The 22281-nt window shown below is 40.6% G+C and overlaps 1 protein-coding gene across 5 annotated transcripts in view; it reads left to right on the top strand.

Moving 5' to 3' along the window:
- LOC105935149 (ras/Rap GTPase-activating protein SynGAP) overlaps window positions 1-22281 on the top strand; it is an 83747-nt gene that overhangs the window by 34104 nt on the left and 27362 nt on the right. For 4 of the 5 annotated variants that reach the window (XM_036145182.1, XM_036145181.1, XM_036145180.1 and 1 more), the window contains 11 exons: window positions 775-863; window positions 957-1078; window positions 7171-7324; window positions 8880-8978; window positions 9060-9311; window positions 9399-9734; window positions 11094-11238; window positions 13531-13675; window positions 15411-15647; window positions 19642-19843; window positions 21622-21812. In XM_036145182.1, the coding sequence (XP_036001075.1) occupies window positions 819-863; window positions 957-1078; window positions 7171-7324; window positions 8880-8978; window positions 9060-9311; window positions 9399-9734; window positions 11094-11238; window positions 13531-13675; window positions 15411-15647; window positions 19642-19843; window positions 21622-21812 (1928 nt within the window). In that variant the 5' untranslated portion in view covers window positions 775-818. The remainder of the gene's footprint in view (window positions 1-774; window positions 864-956; window positions 1079-7170; window positions 7325-8879; window positions 8979-9059; window positions 9312-9398; window positions 9735-11093; window positions 11239-13530; window positions 13676-15410; window positions 15648-19641; window positions 19844-21621; window positions 21813-22281) is intronic. The other variant, XM_036145179.1, reaches the window with a different exon arrangement.

The raw sequence follows: 22281 nt of genomic DNA, 5'->3' as shown, positions 1-22281 counted from the left end.
TTGCTTTTGAATTTATTAAATTTATATAGATCTGTTAATGCTGTGTGGCTTTTGGGTGTCTGTTGGTGTACTTCATGTTGTCATAAAGGTCCTATTTAAGTGATTTCTTAGTTTTATGTTGTGGCAGGAATCAGACCTGGTTGTGCCTCATAAATGTTTATGTAGCTTTCCTAAAAATATGGTCAGTTAGAGAATCAGAATCAGAAATACTTTAATAATCCCAGAGGGAATTAATTAGCTCCCTCCCCAGAGGGAGCTACTTGCAACTGCATTTTCATTTGACCCAGTTGGTTTGAATAGGTTAGTAGAGATGAAATAAATTATGTTGAAATAAATAATTTTATTCTGTGTCTGTATTTCATAAATTGTACATAGATGCTTTGTGGAGTTCAAGTTAATTGCAATTAGTACAAAGTTGTAGAAAACTGTCCCAAACAATGTTGACAAATGTACCTGTGTTTTGACACCATTTAATAATGTTCTTTGCCGATAATAAGTAAAAATCAAACGTCTTGCAGTTCAACATAAACCAAACATGCCCAAAAGCCCAAGGTCTAAATTTTGTATTTCTGACCACAGTAATGCACTCAAATCTTGCCACTATATTGAGAAGGAGAACAAAAATATACTGTATCTCAATAGATGTCCTACTGACACATCTATTGAGATGTCTAAGTAAAGTATTTGTTATTTTAATAAGGTAATTTAGAGCACATTTCTTATTGCTGACTTTTTTTTCTTGCTTTTTTTTTTTACGACGTTGTCCTCTTCTAGACCAATCCCGCAGGGCAAGTTTTGCCTCTGTAAGACAGTCGAGTATGGAGACCCCTCCTAACACGACCCCTCAGCCCTTCAGGCAGCCGGTGAGTACAGTAAAACCTCTAGAAGGAGCTTTATTTCTATGTGGTCCTTGTGATATTTATGGGATCTTTGTTTTTGTTGGGTTCAATCCTTAGAGTTTTCTCAACCGAAGACTGAAGGGTTCCATCAAGAGGGCAAAAAGTCAGCCCAAACTGGACCGTACCAGCAGCTTCAAACAGATGATTCTGCCCCGGTTTCGTAGTGCTGACCAAGAGAGGTGAGTAATGAAACGAAAATCCCCAAATTCTCAATATTTTCTCTAAATTCTTACGCTGCTGCGTACATGCAGTATGTCACGCTGCCCTCCGGGCCAGCAAGAAGACTTTCCTTAGTTACCCCAGTGCTCTCATCCAGTTCTCCCTGCAGATAGATTTAATTTCCTTCCTCTTTATCAATTTCCATATTTAACCATATTTCAAGCATGCAATACACAATTATCTGTCCTGGTGTTTGAAGGTGCCATTGCATCACTGTATAAACTATTTCTTGCAGTCGATATTGCTGCAAATATAAATTATCCAAAGAATTTAATACAAAAAAATAATAATAACGAAAGCTTGTTGTTTTGTCAGGCTAAATGTTCCTTCTCAGTAAAAGGGTTGGGTGCAGTAATGATATGCGGCTCTACCTAGTTGACTTAACTCTGATTGGCTACAATCATATTAGTAAAACCGGTCAAACGCCACCCCGCGGCAGATTGCTCTTTTGCGGGGTGGAGAGCAGAGCATCGGACTCCGCCGTGGTGCTCTGTCCACACCTGCTCTACAAACAGGCGCTGCGATCCGTAACATTGAGAGATGGGTAGCCATGGAAAGTACGACTTAGCGTCAAGTTTGGATAAAATCTCATTAAGCTATTTAAACAGTTCTTATGTAATGTGTTTATCGCGAACACCTGAACAAATTGTGCAGCTAAAACAAATTTGCAGTGGGGGCGTCGAATAATTTCATGTGCAACTGTGATACGTTTTGTCTCGATAACAGACTTTTAAACAATTATGCTTTACCCTGTGCTTGCATTTACCTCCTCTGAGAGACTTTCTATTTCTTTTTTTAGTTTGTTTTTTCCCCCACATCATGTCAGGATGTAGCAGCTGGTAGCTTCGGAGTGTCTCTTGACAGGCTTCTTTACTTGTTTTATATTCTGAAGTAGGGAAGGGGGGGGGGGGGGGTCACATCCCTGGCTAGATGTTGCTCTTCAAAATTTTATGCAACCTTCACACAATCCAGTCACGAAGCCCATATGGGAAATACAAAGATGTCGACAGGGAGTAAAAATGTAGTGCTGACGCCACACTTTCCCGTCACAGAGGGAGACACTTTACAGACATATTTGGGGCTGGTGTGGAGGTCCGGTGGGGGGAAAAAAACGAGGAAAGTGCCGTTTAGCAGAGGATGTGGGAAAACATTTTGTTCTAAAACACAATGTTTCAGATGTTGAAACAAATCATAAATTAACCGTGTGGAATGTGTGGGGGCAGCAGCGATGGAGCGAAAGCTAAACGATGTTGGGGTTTAAGTCAGAGCTCCCTTCTCGCCGCTGCCTCAGACAGCTCGCTTTGAGTCCTGCCCACACACACGCTTAATTCACTCCGTAGCGTTAAGTTGACTTTGCTGTAAACCCTCAGCAACCAACTTCACACTTGAGCTTTTTTTTGACGCAGCTGCTCGGCCTCAGCTGCCAAGTCGGTTGGTTTTATCAGAGCATTTCTCATGCGCTGCAGTCATGATTATTCAGTGATGATCAACAGTAAATCCTCGTTGCTGCACAGGCATCAACTGCTTGATGAGGATCTTACTTTTTTTGTTACTGTCAGTCTGCCTGTCTTTTGAAAATAGTCCCGCTCTTAAATGAGAAAACATTACAAGGAGAAAAAAAAAATTCTCTCATAGGGAAGATGAAGAGAGAGAATTGAATTTTCCAACTGACCAGCCTAATAATAGTTTTTTTTCCTGCTACTAAACTCCTATCTCTGTGTGCCAGCAAATCAATTTACTGCTTCTTATTCAGTCTCAATTTGATTCACCTGACCCTGAAACGCTGCAGTGGAGAGTGAAGAGCAGGCACTCTGTTATTAGCCGAGACGATAACGCTCCCATCCTGCCTCAACAATAAGGTTTATTTTTGCGGTGCGCTTCAGTTTGGTTCATCTTTCTGAATCCAGTTCCCCCACTTCCTCCTTGAGAGATTATTTTATGTCAGACCGATTTTTACGAGGGACGTGCCACAGGATATATAGTCTTTTTACCAGTACAATTTCCAGATCAAGCTTAAATGAAGGGTTTCCCCTGTTTAACAGCAAAGTTCCCGAAGATCCACTTGAAAAGATTAAAGGAAAGTCTCAATGCTTTGAAGGGAAATGTAAAGGGACTAGGAAACTGAACTGTGGACAGTGCTGTTTTGTGCAGTTAGGTTTGCACTGGGAAGGCAGCTACTCCTAAAATGCTCTATAAAAGCTCAGAGCATTTAGAAAATATTGCATATTAACATCCATTTTTCAAGCTGTTAGTTTGCCAGCTCCAAATGCGAACATGGACCCTTTATAAAACTATTATGTTGTACTGAAGAACCCTTGAAGCCAGACATTTCAACAGTAACCATCATACTAACCATTTCATGTTTTGGGTCAGTTAGGATTACCAAAATTAGTAAATAAATATATATATATATATATATATATATATATATATATATATATATATATATATACTTTTTTTTTTCTTTAACAGAAATCTTGCTTAAATTAAGATGTCTAGTTTGCAGGAAAGCTGTAGCTTTCTGGCTCATTTCTTAAGATGTGGCTTCAATATTTCCACACAATGTTCTTTCTTCTTGATTAAATCTATTGTGCTAAGTGCACCAGTTCCTCTTGCAGCGAAACCTCCCGATAACATAAAGGCTCCATTTTACTTGCACGTTGGGTTGTCGCTCACACAAAATGGCCACGTTTAGTATTGTAAATCTTAAATAATAGTTGGTGTGTTTATGGCTGCTAAACATAAATAAGCAAAGGGTTAGAGATGTAGAAGAAGGTGATATGCTCACCTGTTGCATACAGGAAGACGTGAAGATGGGAAATACAGCCTCTCTGTAAAGCCCATAGTGATCTTTTTTTTTTAAATAAAAGGTTTAAAAAATATTTACCTTTACTAACTGAAAGCTGATTGCTATAAATAATGTGGCTTGTTGTTTTAGACTCGATTTACACTGCAAGAGATGGAAACAGAAGTCAAAATCATTGTTTGTACCCACAAACTTGGCCATTAAACTCACCCCTGAAAGCATGCTGATAATATGCGTATGCTGGTTTCAGTCACGGAATAAACACCAACAACATAGCATTTAACTAAGCTGTGCTGCTTGAAGTTTCTGTGCCATTTTATGTCAGTACAGGTGAACTTGGTCGGCAAGGGATCCTTTGAATTCCCCCATTTTGAATGAAACTTGCTCGCGCTCGCTCCGCACCAAGTTAAATCTCAGAGGTGCACAATCTCACGCCACGACAACGCGTGGGGGCCCGCGCAAGTCGGCGGTACGATTTTGTCACTTTTGATTAGTGCACCCTTGGGCCCTGTACAATGCATTAAGTATAAAGCTAGCTTAGCGCTGCCACTCCCGTAGTTGTCATGTTTAATGGGGTGGTAGATGAACCAAAGTGCAGACAGGAGCTTGGCAGACGCATGATGGGGTGAATAAAGCACAATTTAATGAATGAAAGCAACAAACCTACAGGCCGGGCAGGCGATAACAAGGACTAGGAAAGGAGGAAATAGCACAAAGGAGGATCCGACAGTAAGGGAGAGGAGCAGGTGGTTTAAATAGAGAGGGAAGGACAGAAGGGAAAACAGAAGGACAGATGAAAGTAATTAAAGAGAAAAACCACAGGTTTTTGAAGGGGAAGACTGAAGACAGGGAAAACAGACAATAAACAGAAACAAGATACAAAGTCTAATGTAATCCACTAATAAACATAAACACAAAAGGGAAAACAACAGAAAGTTGTTTGATTTCAGGAACCTAAAACCAATAATCAATCAAACACCTGGTGATCATGACGGTAGTTCATAGTTGGGAAATAAAGCCAGGATCTTCTAATTTAGTCTCACCAAGCTACAGGACATGACTACAAAACTCAAGATCTGTCTCCCTGAGTGTATTTGCAAACTCCAGTCTGCCTCTTTATGTTTCTTTTGGAGTTATGACTCTTTCCTCCTTGGGAACCTTTGTTGTTGTGGGAGTCATTACACTGTGCATAATTTTCCTGTGGTTTTTATAGTCGGGTATAATTTCTTTAACAGATGAGCGCCTTCAGGTATCTGGGAATTGAACCAGACTAGTGGAGGTCCCAAATTTTCCTTCTGATATCTTGTTAGGTTTGATTTGATTTCCCCACGGTGGCACACATGAACAAAGTCTGTTTGACATGTTGCCTTAAAAAAAAAGCATCTAGAGGCGTGCCTCCGTTTCAGTCAAATGTTGGGATTTGAGCTCACAGAAGCTTAGAAAGTCATGACACCATCATCAGCTTTGAGTCTGTCACAAACCCTCTCCCTGTTTCATGTGCACGCCCGTAATTCTCTCTCCCACCTTTCAGCTCCGTGGTGTTTTTCTTTTTTTTTGCAGCCTTACGAGTGCTGAGCTGCTATTAGCAGACGTACGTTACATTTTCTCTTTAAAAATAAGTGAGAGCAAATCAAAGCACCGTGTTTTCCAAACATCTGCACAGTAGCAGCGACTCTGGGCTGTTTTCTACCACTATGCACCAGCCACAACAATAACTCATTCTGCCTGTCATTGTGGGGGCCTGCCTCAGGACACCTCTCGCCCATCAGGACATCATCCAGTAGTGCCATATTCTGTGTGAAACCGAGGCCCTGAAGTCTCCGTTATTATTCGGCTTCTGCGGCTTAAGAGTCTCTTTTATGATGCTAGAATAGCACATGGTCCTGCTGAGGATATGGAGCACCAAGCACAAATGAATAAAAAGCCTCTGAACCGACTCACCAAGGACAAACAATCACAAACAATACAATTAAAGTTCGGTTTTTCCTACATTTCATGTCACATTATACATTTCTTTACTTCTCTTTGTTGTTTGATCTGTCTGCATTTCGATAGCTTGTTTGTTAAGTTGGACAATACATTGAATCACAGTAATAATTTCACTTAACCCCAGGCTGCGGGCTGCTGATGTCAGCGGAGGGAGGGTGAAGCTTGACCGTGATTGAGTTCCTTTCAGCGGGGCACCTCTGCGAAAGCGCCTTGCCGCTCCCCCCCAAGTGCTTTATACAGAAAGCCGGGCCGGCAGCGGGGAGAGGCAGACATCCACTACCTTGAACCGCTCTAGGTGGATGGATGGACACTTCACAGACAAAACTTAACAGCTTTTAGTGTGAAATGAGGGAAAGCCTTGATAAATGATACTGGGTATAGAAAGCTGGAGTGTCCTTTTTCTTTTTTTTTAACCTTCAGGCGTGGTTCATGCTTTGAAAATTGTGGAAATTGCATTTCGGTTTGACCCACTAATAGTAGTCCTTAACATTAATGTCGTCGCTCTTCAGTTTTGCTGGACTCCCTCAGAGAAAACCTTCTCATTTCTCCTCGCCCCGCGGCCAATCGCTGAAAAGAGGGGCGTTTACTCAAAACTCCTCTCGAGTCAGCGCGGTTTGACCCGGCTCTTCAGCAGAGCCGCAGGAACCCCGGGCTGGCCCTAAAAAAAAAAGAAAAGCTGCTCCTGAAACACTCATAACTGAGCCGAGTCGGCTCAGTTACGGAGCTGAGCCTAAAGAAGGTGACATTCAAAGGGAATAGATTTCATTGAATTTTATTTAGTGTGATCAGTATAAAGGGGCTTGAATACAACTGCACACTTTGGACTGTCATTTATAATTTGCATGGGTGTATCATAAAAGCCCAATAAAATACCTTGAAATTTGTAAATGTGCTGCAGGGTGTTAATACTTTTGCGAAGTGCTGTAGGTTGTTGTTGATGGGTGTTGAAGTATCATCCAAATGAATCCCTGGAACCGAGATTTTCTCAGCAGGTCGTTGCATTGATTTATTATGAATATTTTGTTCTTCATGTCAGCCGTTTTGAATGTTGATGGACTCCACTGATACAACTGTAAAAAAAAAATCATTTTTGCTCGTCTTGACTCCATAAAAACGAAATAAAGGGACTGTTTCAGGGAAATGCTCCGGAATACAAGCTGGCACTTAATGATTTCCCTCTGCTGTGACTCATCTTGTAAAAAAAAAAAAAATCCATATGAATTCTGAATATAAGTCGATGTCTACCTCTCTCCCCAGGACCCGCTTGATGCAAAGCTTCAAAGAATCCCACTCCCACGAGTCCCTCCTTTCCCCCAGCAGTGCTGCAGAGGCTCTAGACCTAGTTCTGGATGAAGACGCCATTATCAAGCCTGTCCACTCTAGCATTTTAGGACAAGAGTACTGCTTTGAGGTGTGTTAATCTGTTTAACCTTTTTATTTCCCGTGTTTTTGCTTGCCTGTCGCAATTTTTTTCATCTTTAATTGAAATTCTGCAATGTTTGAGGCACAACTGCAAAGCCACTTCATTTCTCTCTAGAGTCTTTGATGAATATGTTGACCTATTACTCAATTAGAGCCGATAAAACCTAATAAATTATTGATTTACTGTTGTTAAGCAGAAATGTAGAGATATTAATTGGTTAATGCTCAAATTTGCAGGTTTTGGGGGGTTTGTGTAGTGTGTCATCTTCACAAAACACTTCACCTGACAAACTGATCCAAATTTTACACATAAAATGTACAATCAAATCAGTCATGTAGATAAATTCAAAATGGCCATGGGGGTGGTGCAGGGGTAGAGCATGCAACCCGTGTTTGAAGGTCTCAGTCCTCGCTGTGGCTGTCCCAGCCTTTGGGCCTTTGCTGCATGTTTCCCCCTTCTTTCTCAACCCCGTTTCCTGTCAGCTTGATGTTAAATAAAGGTTACTAGTGCCAACAAAATTAATCAAAGTGTAATCCTTTTAGGCCTGCTTGATCCATGTAAGTTTGATGATGTTTGCAGGTTGCAAGCCCAACACAAAGGTACACAGGACTATTTAGAGTGATTTACCAACCTAACATGCATGTGTATGTGCTTCTAGAGGAAGCCAGAGTACTCAGAGAGAACATGCAAAACACCATTCAGAAAGGCACCTAACTGGGATTTGAACCCAGAACCTTCTTACTGCAAGGCAACAGTGTTGACTGACCATGCAACTGTGTGGCCTAGTTATAAATTCAATGCAGTAAAAGTCAGTTTATCATGCCAATTTGTGAAAAGTTGTCTGTCTAAGCAAGCCAATTGCATCGAGTCACTGATTTTGCAGCAATACTTCACCAAGAGTAAGCATGTGTAAGCAGTGTTGAGCAAGCAATAAAGGCTTCATTAATCTCAAACTTGTTTTTAGAGAATTTCTGTTCACCGTAGATCATTATAGATCAGTACTTTCCATTATAGGTGCTTTATATTTTGGACAGCAGGTTGTTAGACGTTGTCCAGAATCCTTAAGAAAGTAGCCCTTTTTTAATTAGTGCTAAATAGAGAGCTATAACTTGGAGGCAAATGCTTGGGTCATAAATACCTTCGCACACAGCACGCCTCCGTATTAATGAACATGAGCCACTCTTACCTCAGACTATTTTTAGCTCAGCTCAAAAGCTGTGTTTCACTCAGAGATATACAGATTTCACTATAGCCTCTTAGGAAGCAAAAAAAAAAAAAAAAAAACACTGGTTCATACATTGTATACCCAGTGAAAAAAAAAGAAAAGAACTGAAATAAAAAAAAAGCAACTGCAAACTAATCAGCCCATGTGCAACGGAAGCCTAATTTAGCCATAATCTGCATATTTACCGCTTGATGTCACTGAATCTTTTTACACATATAGCTGTTTGGATTGAAAAAAATTTATGTTTCTAAACTAAATGAAGTTTTACCCAATAAGGAAGATATCAGTGTCAAAAGAAGTGTTGCTTTTTGTCTGCAGGTAACCACCAATTCAGGGACAAAGTGTTTTGCATGCCGATCAGCTTCAGAGAGAGACAAATGGATAGAAAATCTGCAACGAGCTGTCAAACCTAACAAGGTATTCTCAGTGGATTGTTGTTTTGTTCGCATCAATTAAGTCTAACATTTAACCCTGCAGGGTTGTTTAACGCAGTAATAGCAATCTTTTCAGGACAACAGCAGGCGGGTGGAGAATGTGCTCAAGTTGTGGATAATCGAGGCCCGAGATCTTCCAGCTAAGAAACGCTACTACTGCGAGCTGTGTCTGGATGACATGCTGTATGCACGCACCACCAGCAAACCCCGCACCGATACAGTCTTCTGGGGAGAACATTTTGAGTTTAACAATTTGCCAACCATTCGTAGCCTTCGTTTGCACCTCTACAAAGAGACCGACAAAAAGAGACGCAAGGTAAACGTTACAGTTTACGACCTGTTATATGTTTAGCCTGGAAAAAGCACGAAATGTTAAAATGAACTTTGCTTCTTTGAAATGTAGGAGAAAAGCACATACATTGGCCTTGTCAGCATCCCAATATCCAGCATCACAGGCCGGCAGTTCGTCGAGCAGTGGTACCCGGTGATACAGTCCAGTGTTTTAGCCAAAAGTGGTGGCGTTGGAAGTACCAAAGTGATCAACGCTTCGCTGCGCATCAAGTCTCGCTACCAGACGATGAATATTCTCCCAATGGAGCTGTACAAGGAGTTTGCTGAGTACATCACCAACAACTACCGAACACTGTGCGCAGTACTGGAGCCGCTGCTGAGCGTGAAGAGTAAAGAGGAGGTCGCATTTGCTCTGGTGCACATTCTTCAGAGCACAGGGAAAACAAAGGTAATTATAATTATCAAATTTATTCCATCCATATAGTAATTGGCCTGGTTTTTAAGAAGACTCTCTTAACTTTTCATTTTTGGTTAATATCATTTCAAAATGTAATTAATTAACAAATTTACTCTTTTGCATTAAGAAAACTGTCTTTAATGCTTTGCAGTCAAGTTTGGACCACATCACAGCATAGAGTCTGTATCGGTAAAGGTTTTAAATATACCTTTACAGAGCTACAGTACTGCCGTGGTATTGCTGAATCCCAGTGCTGTATTTAACACGGTTGACCACAAATACTGATTAAAAGATTGGAAAAGTAGGTAGGATTGTCTGGTACTGTGCTAGCTTGTTATTATAGCTCACTTAAAAGGGCAGCACTGCTTCTTGTCATTTGGTAATAACTAAGCTGAGTAAACAACGGTCATATGTGAGGTCCCCCAAGGCTGCAATCTTGACCCACTTTAAATTAACATGTGTATGTTTCCCCTCACTCAGATTATGAAGAATTAAAAAATCTCTTATCAAACATAGACACATTTTTTTTGTCTGCCTATGACCACAGCACATTATAGGCACGTGTAGCTGCTGCTATCACTTCTGTTTTGTCAGAATCCATGAGTTCTTCTTTGAAAGAACAGCAAAACGTGCCTTGAGCAGCGTAACTTGTTGTGGTTTCTAATGGTGACTGCTGTTTACATTTTCATTTGATACTGTGATTGGCTAAAACCAACCTTTGGTAGGTGGGCACTAGGTGTCACTTCCCCCTATCAGCTCGGAAAGTTCTGCTGAATGTCCCTTCTTTCCCCAAATGGTTTGGATTGGAGCAGTCCCAGATTGATAATGTGCAGAATGGAGAGTACTACACATTATCAATCTGACTGGACAGGTTATTATTTAAGGATTATTTCAAATTCAAGGGAAGCAGAAACAGAAAGGTAAAAGAGAAAGAGAGGAAGAGAGAAAGGTCAGACAAGATGTTAAAAGGGAGAGAAGGTGACAAAATAGAGTAGAGGGAAAAGAGGTGCAAGGTAACATCCTCAGAGTCTGCTTCTACACTTGCAAGAGGATATATAGAAAAAAAAACAGAAAAAGTATCACAGGTACAATCAACCAATGCCTTTGATTACATCACTGAAAATACACAGCATTGTTTAATACAAGATGTTTTCAGTGGCAGCAAAAGCTAACCATAGAGTTTTTCTGGATAGAAGTGGATCTGTAAACACCTTGATCCAAACACCTGTGTAGTTTGAATTAAAGTACCGTAGTTTGAATTATCTTGTTTATTATTAGTGCTAAAGAGATACATTTTCGTTACCTGGAACTTATGGATTTAATTTAACATCTCGTTGTGTCTCCTCGTAGGAGTTTCTTTCAGACATGGCGATGTGTGAGGTGGATCGATTCATGGACCGTGAACACTTGATCTTCCGTGAGAACACACTTGCTACAAAGGCTGTGGAGGAGTACCTCAAACTAATAGGTCACAGATACCTCAAGGAAGCTATAGGTAAGTCTTCAAGCAGCTCTGGTATGAGAAACATCTAAATTAAGATGTCCAAAATACAGATGGTGACTTGCCACATGATGGTGGCCTCCCCATCTAGACACCGAAATACATTGAGTAGTTGCCTTTTTGTTTGTTAAGTTGCCCTTCGTGTTGACAAACAATTAAAAAAAGTGTTTCTGGTAAGATTATGGCTAAGTAGATCTATCAAGGTTATTGCAAATTTATGGAAATGGAAACTGCATTATTTTAGTCCCTTTTCCATTCTCACTCAAAAGCCTGGAGCTTTTGAGAAACCTTGGGATTCAAATCACGTGTAGCATGTCCATACACATTCACCCGGCTAATTTAACTTTACTGGGGCTTTATTTTCCTGGGCCTTTGGTCCCTCAAGCGACCCAGTACCTTGCTCTGCTATCGCCGGCCTGAGGGTTTGATGGGGCGGGGTTGCGTGCAGCAACAAAAACTATAGTGGAGTAAGGAACAGTAAGGAGTTGACTAGTATATACAAACCTATCATTTTATAACTTTAATTTAGCACAAAAAGTAGTTTAAGATTGTCTAAATTGTGTCATGTCACTCCACTTCTCAAGCAGCTTTATTGGCTTCTGGGTTAAATATAGAATGCATTCAAAATCTTAGTTTAGACTTGAAGAGTTCTGCATGGACATCAGAGAGTTATTACACCCCTACATGCCCACTAGAGCTCTGAGGTCCAGTGATCAAGACCTGCTGACTGTTCAGCAGACTCTGAGATTTCTTTTAAAGGCCAGCTAAAAAAACACATGTTTTTAAATCTGCTTTTGTTTATCCTTTTCTGTGTTTTTATCTTGTGTTGTAAAGCACTTTGGGATTTTTATCTTGGGAGGTGCTATATACTTTGCCCCATGCCACACCACTGTGGTCCCTGCGCACACAGAGAGAAGCTGTGCTTTATTTTCATTTATTTATACAAACAGGAGTAGAATAGAATAAAGCCCGGCAAATCTGAACAATAGGGCAGGATCAGTGTGAAAGGGGCTAAGGAAGTGTAACTCCATCTGCAAAACTTGTCAACCCCGTTTTCTCCGGAGTCTGGATGAGTGGCAGGAGGATACGGATGCAGCTCCTCAGTCTGCTTTTGTCTGTTTGACCTATGCTGTCTTTTTGCCGCCACTCAGTGGACCGGAGTGGTACTGCAGTTTTCCTCACGACTTCATCACACGTCATAACTCTTTTTGCATAAATGGCCCTTAGCAAATGGAGACTCAATAAGCCAGACTTTGGTTTACCTCGGGAAACCAAAGTCTGGGGCTTTAAATCCTGGGGCTTGTAATGGAAAAGGAATAGAATTTTTCTTTTATATACCACCCTAGCTCTTGCTGGACTCCCTAGTGGGGAACCATAGATGTTTGACAAACCTCATAGCAAATATTCCACCTTACCGACCTCTCGTACAAGGTATTGTCCTCATATGATGTTATGCTACCCTATATTCAGACCATCCATTGTCTATCCACCATTTTTGTTTGCCAGAGTTGTAGGGGCATAATGGCGCGTTTGAACAGGGGAACCTAGATTTTCTAAATTTCCAGTTGTACTATAAAGTTAACACAAAAACATCTATCTGAAGTCAGGTTTTCTGACTTGAAAATTGGAGGTCCTCAGGAAACCCCAATTTCCGTATCCAATATGGCTGCCATGCATAATAAATAATGGAAACGTTGAAGGTGCCAATCTGTCTCTGGTGGTTTGTATCTCATTTCAGCAGATACACAAGCAGTACCTTTTTGGAAACATTTGTGTTGCAATACATTCTTATCAGGTTGTAATGCTAATAAGATTTTAGTAACCTAAAGTCAGCAACTGCCTCTGGTTTTATGACTTGCTACTACGGCGCTTTGAACTCGGGTGTGACAGTTCCCAAATCCAATCTTCGACTTTGACGTTAAAGGTGACATGGGAAAGACAGCGGATTAGCGATGATTTTTAGCTGGAGTTATGGGCAGTTTTCCAAGTTGCAAGTTGGACAACCTTGACACCCTCTTGGTTATTAAGAAAAGGTTGATGCAGGTAAAAGGAAGGAGAAGGGTGGAAGAATTTGTAGTTAATATGGAATGGGTTGCTTTTACACTGTGGTGCATAGCATATCTGGGAGAAGTTCAAGTTTGACCTGTCACATGAATTTTAATTATTTCATAACTTCTTTTAAAAAACAATAAATATTGCCCCAATACTCTGTTTATTTAATTTTATGTATCTAGCAACATGATTTTTTCCCAGAAATGCAAAAACGCTGTGTTGTCCAACTTTCAGGTGATTTCATTCGAGCCTTATATGAGTCTGAGGAGAACTGTGAGGTGGACCCGATGCGTGTCCCGCCATCAGTCCTCGCTGACCACCAAGCCAACCTACGTATGTGCTGCGAGCTTTTACTCTGCAAGATCATCAACTCCCTCTGGTCAGTTTTTATTCCACATTTACTGCTAACATTTAATTTATATTTGTCTGTTTTGCACATAAACACTCTGTGACTGTGTAATACACTCTACACAATCATTGACACTAATTACTTATTCTCTCCAGGGGCTATTCCAGATTAATCTTTTATCATATATCAAGTCATTTATATTTTACATGAAATTATATGTACTGCACTTTTTGACTCCCATGTTATAAATAGTTTTTACAGTCCTACTTTGCTAGTAGGACAGCATTTAGTCCTCTATACTAACATTTCACCGGGTTGAAGCATGTAGAGAAAGGGATCTTAGACCGTTTTTCTTCCTCAGTAGCTGTCCACAAATTTTAGATCATTAACTGTTCTATAGAAAACAATCATTACTGACCAGTCCCTGCAAAAGTTGTCAATCCTGTTTTATCTGGAGCCCGGATGAGTGGCAGGAGGACATGAATGCAGCTTCTCAGTCTGCTTTTGTCTGTTTGACCTATGCTGTCTTTTTGCCGCCACTCACTGGGCCGGAATGGTACTGCAGTTTCCCTCACAAGTTCACCAGACATCATCATCCGTTTGCATAAATGGCCCTTAGCGAATGGAAACACAAAAAAAATAGCAAATTGTTTTTGCTAACCGTGTTCTTGTGTATTGCTTCTAGCTAAAGTTAAGCCTTTATTAATGGGGCGAGACTGGCGCAGGGGCTAGGTAGTTCATCCTGTAACCGGCGGGTTGGCAGTTCGAAGCCGCTCCGATCGTCTCAGTTGTTGTGTCCTTGGGCAAGAAGACACTTCACCTGCTCTGACTGCTGCCGGTTGTCAGAGGGGCTAATGGCACAAATTATATGGCAGCTCCAACTTCTGTCAATTTGCCCAGGGCAGCTGTGGCAACAATGTAGCTCACCACCGTCAGTGTGTGAATGAGTGTATGACTAAATGCAGTGTAAACTGCCTTAGGCTCTTCAGGGCTTGATAAATGCTAAACAAGTACAGCCATTTACCATTTTATCAGACAGTTGTGATCTTTAGAAGGCTACACATGGTTTTATCAGCTCAGATTACTGTAACGCTCTTTATGCGGTTGTCACTCAGTCATCTCTCAACAGGATAGAATTGGTCCAAAATGCTGCTGCACTTCTTTTAACTGACAACTCCAGATGCAAGCACAACAACCACTGGCTGCCTGTCCATTTACAAACACATTTTAAAATTTTGTTGTTTGTTTTTAAAGCTCTTAATGGTCTAGTCCCACTCTACACTTCTGATTTATTGAGTCTCTGCGAGAAAGGTAGCTCCCTATGGTCATCGTCCCAGTTCTTCTTCACTGTTCTGAGAAATAAAAAATAATGTTGGGGTGACCGGGCCTTCACAGTCACAGCACCCAGACTCCAGAACCACAGACCTAGGTCTTTTTAAATCCAAACTCAAGATGTTTTATTCAGGAAGGCTTTTAATACTCAGTGCCACTTTGGCATTTTATTTAACTTTTCAAACTTTTGTCTGTTTTATTTGTTGTATCTGTTTTTGAATGATTTCAATGATATTTTTTAGAAAAGCACTTTGGCTGCCCGGTTGGCTGCTGTGATGAACAAATCAATGAACAAATGAAATAAACGGAAAGATTTCCACTTTGAGGAGAGTAATACGGTTGGGTGACTTTCTATAAGTGTCAGTCTCCCGGCGTTTCCACCTCGCTGTACTTCCTGACAGTTGCTGTAATAAGAACAATATTCTTGTTTTAGCATTTTCCCCCGGGAGCTGAAGGAGGTTTTCGCCTCATGGAGAGCCAGATGCGCCGAGCGAGGAAGAGAGGATCTCGCCGACAGCCTCATCAGCTCCTCCCTGTTCCTCCGCTTCATGTGCCCTGCCATCATGTCGCCGTCGCTGTTCAACCTGATGCAGGAGTACCCGGCCGAGCGCACGTCCCGCACGCTCACGCTCATCGCCAAGGTGATGCAGAACCTGGCCTGCTTCAACAAGTGAGTGTCCCCTCGGCTCTCTCACACGGATTCGATGCGGTTCGCTTTTCAGATCTGCAGACGCTTCGCGCTCTTGTCGTGTGGGATGGCCTAACATCACGGAAATAGAGGATTGCAGTTTTTTTCCTGTGAGGGTTTAGGCTGTTACTCACACACTGAGCTCAGAGCTTTGCTGCAGCGACACGTTCCTTTCAGTCTGCGCTCTTCACTCTGATTTAAACCGGAGCACTGACGTGTTTATTTAAACCTCTGGCTTAAAGAAGCACCGGCGATTAAAGCTTCAAAAGTTTAGTTGCAAGTCGTCATTGGGATTTATCCAAGTTTGTCGAACAGCATTTGATATAGTAGTAGTAGTAGTAACTTTATTTGTCCCAATATGGGCAATTTTTGTGCAGTAGTAGTAATAAACATTCACACTTCCCACATAAAAACACAAGAAACACATAAAATACAAAGGTAAGGTGAATAAATATATATAAATATGTGCAGCGCAGAGAATGAATAAAGCGAGGGCCTATATGTATGCAACGTATGACTATCTGCTTTTCCTGGTAGCGTTTAGCAGCTGGACAGCAGAGGGAAGAAAAGAGTGTTTGTATCTATTTGTCCGGGCTGGTGGATATTTAAAACGGGAACCAGAGGGTAGAAACTGAAATTGGTTGTGTAAGGGATGGGTGTAATTATCCAAGATGGACTCAGCCTTCCTAATTACCTGCTCGTTGTATATTTCAGTCATGTTTTTCTGTTGGACGCCTGTGATTTTACTACATACCTTGATAATCTTGGATATGGCATTTTTATTCTTTACGTTAAGAAGAGCAAACCAGCAGATGGCAGAGAAAGTGAGTATGGACTCTATAAAATATATGTAGAACATGGTCATCATATTGTACTGATATTGTACTCAAACTTATGTTATTGATATTTTACTGTGTCTGAATGGATATTTAATGAACACAGTTTGATTTCAAAGCTACAGTGCAGTGAAAAAGAATTTCACCCTGTTAAGATTACTTTTGGTCACACTTAAATGTTTCCGATGTTTTCCAGATACGGATGATGCGAGTAAAGACAAATGCAGTTTTCAGATGATGTTTTCATTTATGGAGAGGGGAAAAAAAACCTTACCCGAACCAAGCTGACAGCTGCCATCAGGTGTAAGATGCATTAAGTCTTTTAAATCACTGTGGAGGAAATTTGGTCCACTCTTCTGAGGATTGTTTTAATTCAGCCACTTTAGAGGGTGTTTGACCCCTTCTTAGGTTGACTTTTGGATGTGATTTCAGTCTTTGTCCTGCTGTTCTTGGCCTTATGATCATAAGCAAATGTACGATGGGCATTCGCCCTCAAGGTTTTCTGCTAGAGAGCAGAATTCATGGTTCCATTGATTGTAGGAAGTCGATCAAGACCTGAAGCAGCAAAGCAGCTCCAGATCATCACGCTACAACTTCCACGTTTGACTGCTGGAATTATGTTGTTTGACACTATATTCTGAAACGCTGTTAGCTTTACGCTAGATGAACGCTGGACACATGCCTTACAGAGGTTTCTTAACTTCTGGGAAGCTTCTCCACTGGTTCCTCCGTTTGTGGATAATGAGGAGGGCTTCGGATCTGTTTTTGCATTTATTTAGACCGCGTGATGACGTGTTGCAGTTTTAGATTTTTTGTTGTTGTTGTTGCCTGCTTCATGTTATTAAGCAGGTTCTGTTCAAGTGATTTCCTTGTTCTAGAGATCAGGCAGTATTAAGGCCAGGGTTTGACTAGAGTAGTGAAACAACACCTAAATCATTTAATTTAGCAATTTATTTTGTCACTTAGGGCCAGTTTGGTTTGTATAGCTTGTTCCCCAGTATATATGGAGTCATCTTTTGAAAAAAAAAATCTATTTCGTTTTATTCTAGTTTTCTTTGAAAGTACAAACAAAAAAAGTCCACAAGGGGCCAAACACTTTTTCACAATGCTGCATACTTTATACACATCCTTCATTGTCTTAAAAACAAGGTAAATATGCAAAAGCAGCTCTGGCATAAAAGTACTGCAGGGCAATTTGTACTGCAGTACTCTGCAGTAATTTGTACGGAGCAGTATTAAGGTGTGTATTTCTTTATGCCTCAAACAGTCAACACCAACTTTCGCGTGATGTCTGTTTCTTAATAGAGTTTTCTAATCTAAAACAAATGAATCAGTAGATGAGGCACTTAAAAAGTAAACAGGCCTGATTGAAATCCAGTTATTTACAGTCTAATCAATTTCATTTGTAAACCAGTTCAGTTAAGTGCAGCCTGATTCGATGGATTTATTTAGTATAATTACAAAATCCCTGTTTGAACGCGGAGGGATTGTATGAATCACTCCTTCGACTTAATATCTCATCGTGAGATTGCACGGCGAGGCGGGGGATAGCAGGAAAGAGAAATTCACTCCAGCAGAATCAGAAATAGCCTCTGTCTCTTTGGTCCACCTGGGAGGTGAGAGGACAGAAAAGAGGGACAAACTAAAACAATAGCAACAGCTAGAAATACCAAGTTGTTCACCGGCACAACTGCAATGATATATACAATATAAATGTTAGAAGTGTTTACAGTTTCTTTTCTTCATAGAAACCTCTCTTATAGAAGCCAGATGCCAGCTCCCACTCGAAGGAAATACTAGAAATTTGATTTCTCCCAGTCACCAATCTGATTCATTTAGGGTTATTTATTTGTCGATAGCGAGGCTCATTAAGAGTCAAGAAACATGATTGTCATTATGTCACCATAATGAAATTTTGGTGAGACACCGGCTCAGAATTCAAAGAGACTCACACATAACACACAGACACAAAACAAGACATACTGTTCAAATAGTTGAATGCACCGACAACACTTCCCGAGAAGCTAATAGTGTGCAAATAGTCCTTCGCATCTGATAAGATTTAAATGTTTGACTAAAAAAAAAGACAGCAGTCACTTCACAGACGATGTGAATTACAGTGCAGTGTAATGAATGTATGACACAAAACCCTCCCCGAGAGGTTGAGAAGTATGCAAATAGTAATTAGCAAAAACTGAAATGTGCGAGTCATTTGATGCTCAAGTCAAAAAGGCCGATAGCAGTCAGGTTACAGGACGACATAAAAATACTGGGCAGTTGCATGACTGTATCAGACCAAGATTCCCAGAGAGGTTAAAAGTGTGCAAATAGGCATTAGCAAAAATTTGAGTCTTTAAGTTAAAGAACTGCCATTTGCATGGATGTCCAACCAAAGATTCCCTGAGAAGCTAAACGTGTGCAAATGAACATTAGGAAGTGAGAGACAGTGTCAATAATTCACAATCAGATCACGAACCTGTGGGATTCTTTTAATAATATGTCACTATAGTCAGTGACATCTTATATGCTATAAAAATCACAATTTGTTTTTCATCAGATCTTAGTATTATTGATATAATCTAACACTTAACCCATGCACCAATGATGTTCCAGACACTCTGACATCAGATTTTCTTGACAGCCACAGATACTTTTGTCACAGCTGGAGCTTGGATTGGATTGACTATGTTTATCAATTGGATCTTTTTGTTAAGAGCCTTGAGACATTTTTTTTTGTGAATCGGCGGTATATCGACAAACCGAACTGAATTGTGTATATATAAAGGATAAACATAACAGACGTAAAATAAAAATGTTTAATGAAAATAGATTAGTGCTCGAGCTAGAGTTGAACCGGGTGGATGGCTTGAGGGAAGAAACTCTTGTCAGTTCTTAGGCTGACCTGATGTTTTTGGTCAGACAAGAGGCGGTTCGGTGATCTCCTCAGCACACACTCTTTAGTCATTGCAGCCTGGATTTTTAGTTAATCAGATCAGAGAGTTCAGCGTCTCATTCTTGCTTTATGTAAACCTGTCTGGCATCTTCATTTGTGGAGTGCCTCTTTCACAGGAGCCAGCCACTAACACTGAGTAGACCACCTTTACATTTCTTCCTGTTTCTTGTAATTATCACTTTTCCAGATTTGGACCCAAGGAGGAATACATGTATTTCATGAACGAGTTTCTGGAGATGGAGTGGGGCTCCATGCAGCAGTTCCTCTATGAGATTTCCAACATGGACACCGGAGGAAACGCCGGAGGCTTTGAGGGCTACATCGACCTCGGCAGGGAGCTGTCCATGCTGCACAGCTTGTTGTGGGAAGTCATGGGACAGCTGAGTAAGGTGGGTCGAATTTCAATATGACCTGAACAAAGTTCTGATAATCTTATGCAATGCTTTAAATCGTCCTACAAGTCATCTGATCAACTTTTATCAGCTTCTTCTGTGGCTTTTCTGCGTGAATAAATGTAGGAATTTGGCACTGGTTAGAGATGAAACTATAAGCTTTGCCAAATGTGATTCTGTAATTTTTACTGTGTACCAATACAGACCCATTCAATAAATAAGAATATTATTGAAACATTCATTCATTTCAGTAACTTAGTTCACTATGTAAAAACATTGCATAGATTAATTATACACAGGCCAATGTTTCCAAACCTTTTTCACTCTTAATCATAATGAATTTCCATTTACAGCCAATGATAACATGACAATTAAGAATAAAATATAACAACATACAAAAAAAACCCCAAAAACAATTAATAAAGAAACATGGACTCTGTGAAACCATATTTAATACCTGCAGAAAGGTTATTTTCAAAAGGTACTTTTAATCTGTCAACAGAGCCTCATCGGAAAGCATATTTAAATTTGTTGAGTATGTTAGGAATTAAATATTCATGGCAAAAAAATCAACTAACAACATAATACTTTTATCCAGAGTATGACGAGCCTGTGAGGGACAGAGGTGCTAGTGCAGATAAAACTCAATAAATAAATAATTTCCTTCACAGATAGTTTATGCCCCCCTATTATGTTTATTTTTGACTTTTTTTTTTTTACACAAGGATAATCATGAAATTGCACCACATTGCAGGAAAACCAGTTTTGTGTATTTGCAGAGTTTCTCCAAGCGCTGAAAAAATTCATCAAGTCTGAAATTCAACAACTGCAATTTCAGCCTTAAAATGTCACAACAGCTCCTAAAATATTCGTTGTTTGGTCTTAAGCCTTGACCTTCTGTCATAAATCTGATACATGATCTATGTGACATCTATTTACTTATTGATTTGTAGTTACTATGCTGTGAAAAAAACTACAAACCCCATCATTTGAGAAGCACCAATCAATCGGACAGAGATTGTAATCGGTAGATATTGCCATATTTACCAAGGCAAGCAGGATGGCTCTCTGGCTGCTGTAGTTATGCCACACATATTTGTCTTACCATGAGAGACGTTACAACCATAAATCCTTCCATGATGCCCAACCCATGATGATCTATTATATCTCTGTTAGGTATTATGTACAAACTGATGCCAAACATGAAAGGGGATGAGAGGAAGAGGGACAACAAGGACAGAGTAAGAGGGAAAGAGAAAGGACAAAGACAGTAAGAAAATATATAGACAACCAGATGCTACACAAATCCTCCTTTGGCCACCAAAGCTAACAAAAATGGAAAAAAAAAAAAATAGCACAACACAACCAGCAGTAAGAATATGGACCAAAACTGTTGACACTGATGGGAAGAGCAACGACAGTAATGATCTCTTCTGTGACCTACTGGAAGAGCCGCTGATGCTCTCTCGGAGTAATTTTTCTCCTGGAAAAGTTCCCCCACTGTTCCATGTTTCCAATCTCAGAAAGAACTATTTGTTTTGTGCAGAAATATTTTAATAAAATAAAATCGCACACAATGTAGAAGCAAAATTAGTCCTGCATGTTTTGTTTTCTTGAACATGTTGAGAAAGCAAACAAGAACATTTTTCATATGAGAACTTTTTCCTCAAGCTGAAAGCAGCATCGTATTTACTCATTATTTCGTGGTTATGTGTACGAACGTTTGTGGCGGCCTGCAAAAGGTTAAGGATTGCGCCTTCAAATCCCCCCTGCAGGATGCCATCCTCAAACTCGGACCCCTGCCACGGCTGCTGAACGACATCAGCGTTGCCCTGAGGAATCCGCAGCTCCACATGCCCACAAACCACCAGCCGGAGAGACCGAAGGACAGACTCTTCTCCCGCCCATCCTTCAATCGCCTTATGTCCTCCGATTTCCAAAGCCTTATGATGCGTGATTTAAACAGGTATCTTATAATGGTCCCCTGTTGTTTTTCCACATTTTCTGTTGTCATTATTTCTGGGCACGAAACTACATTTGCATGTCCCCAAATAGAACAAAGCGCCAGCGGGATCGGTCCCTGCTGCGGCTCTATAAAGACCCTGTGCATGGCTGTGATTGCAAATGTGCACCTAGGCTGCATAAAGAGAGGATTTGCAGCTCCGCGAGAGTGTTATTAACAGGGACTCATAAAAAGGGCAAGTGTACACAGGGAGCGAGAGTTCGGCGGCTCATAACAACCCCGGTGTATTTCTAAAAGCCCATAATGCTAATGCTAATGCACCTCAACAGGCTTTCAGAGTCGTTTATCAATCCCTAATTGCCAGAACCATCTGTTTTTTTTCCTGAGTCTTTTCTCACTTTGGTTTTAATTCTTTGCTGCTTTCCAGGATTGTCAGGAGACAGTTGCTGCATTGCACTGGACTTTAATAGGA

Source organism: Fundulus heteroclitus, chromosome 13 (assembly GCF_011125445.2).
Source record: "Fundulus heteroclitus isolate FHET01 chromosome 13, MU-UCD_Fhet_4.1, whole genome shotgun sequence".
In the NCBI taxonomy this organism is placed as follows: Eukaryota; Metazoa; Chordata; class Actinopteri; order Cyprinodontiformes; family Fundulidae; genus Fundulus; species Fundulus heteroclitus.
Note: the sequence above shows the minus strand (reverse complement) of the source record. Positions and strands in the feature narration are given on the sequence as shown.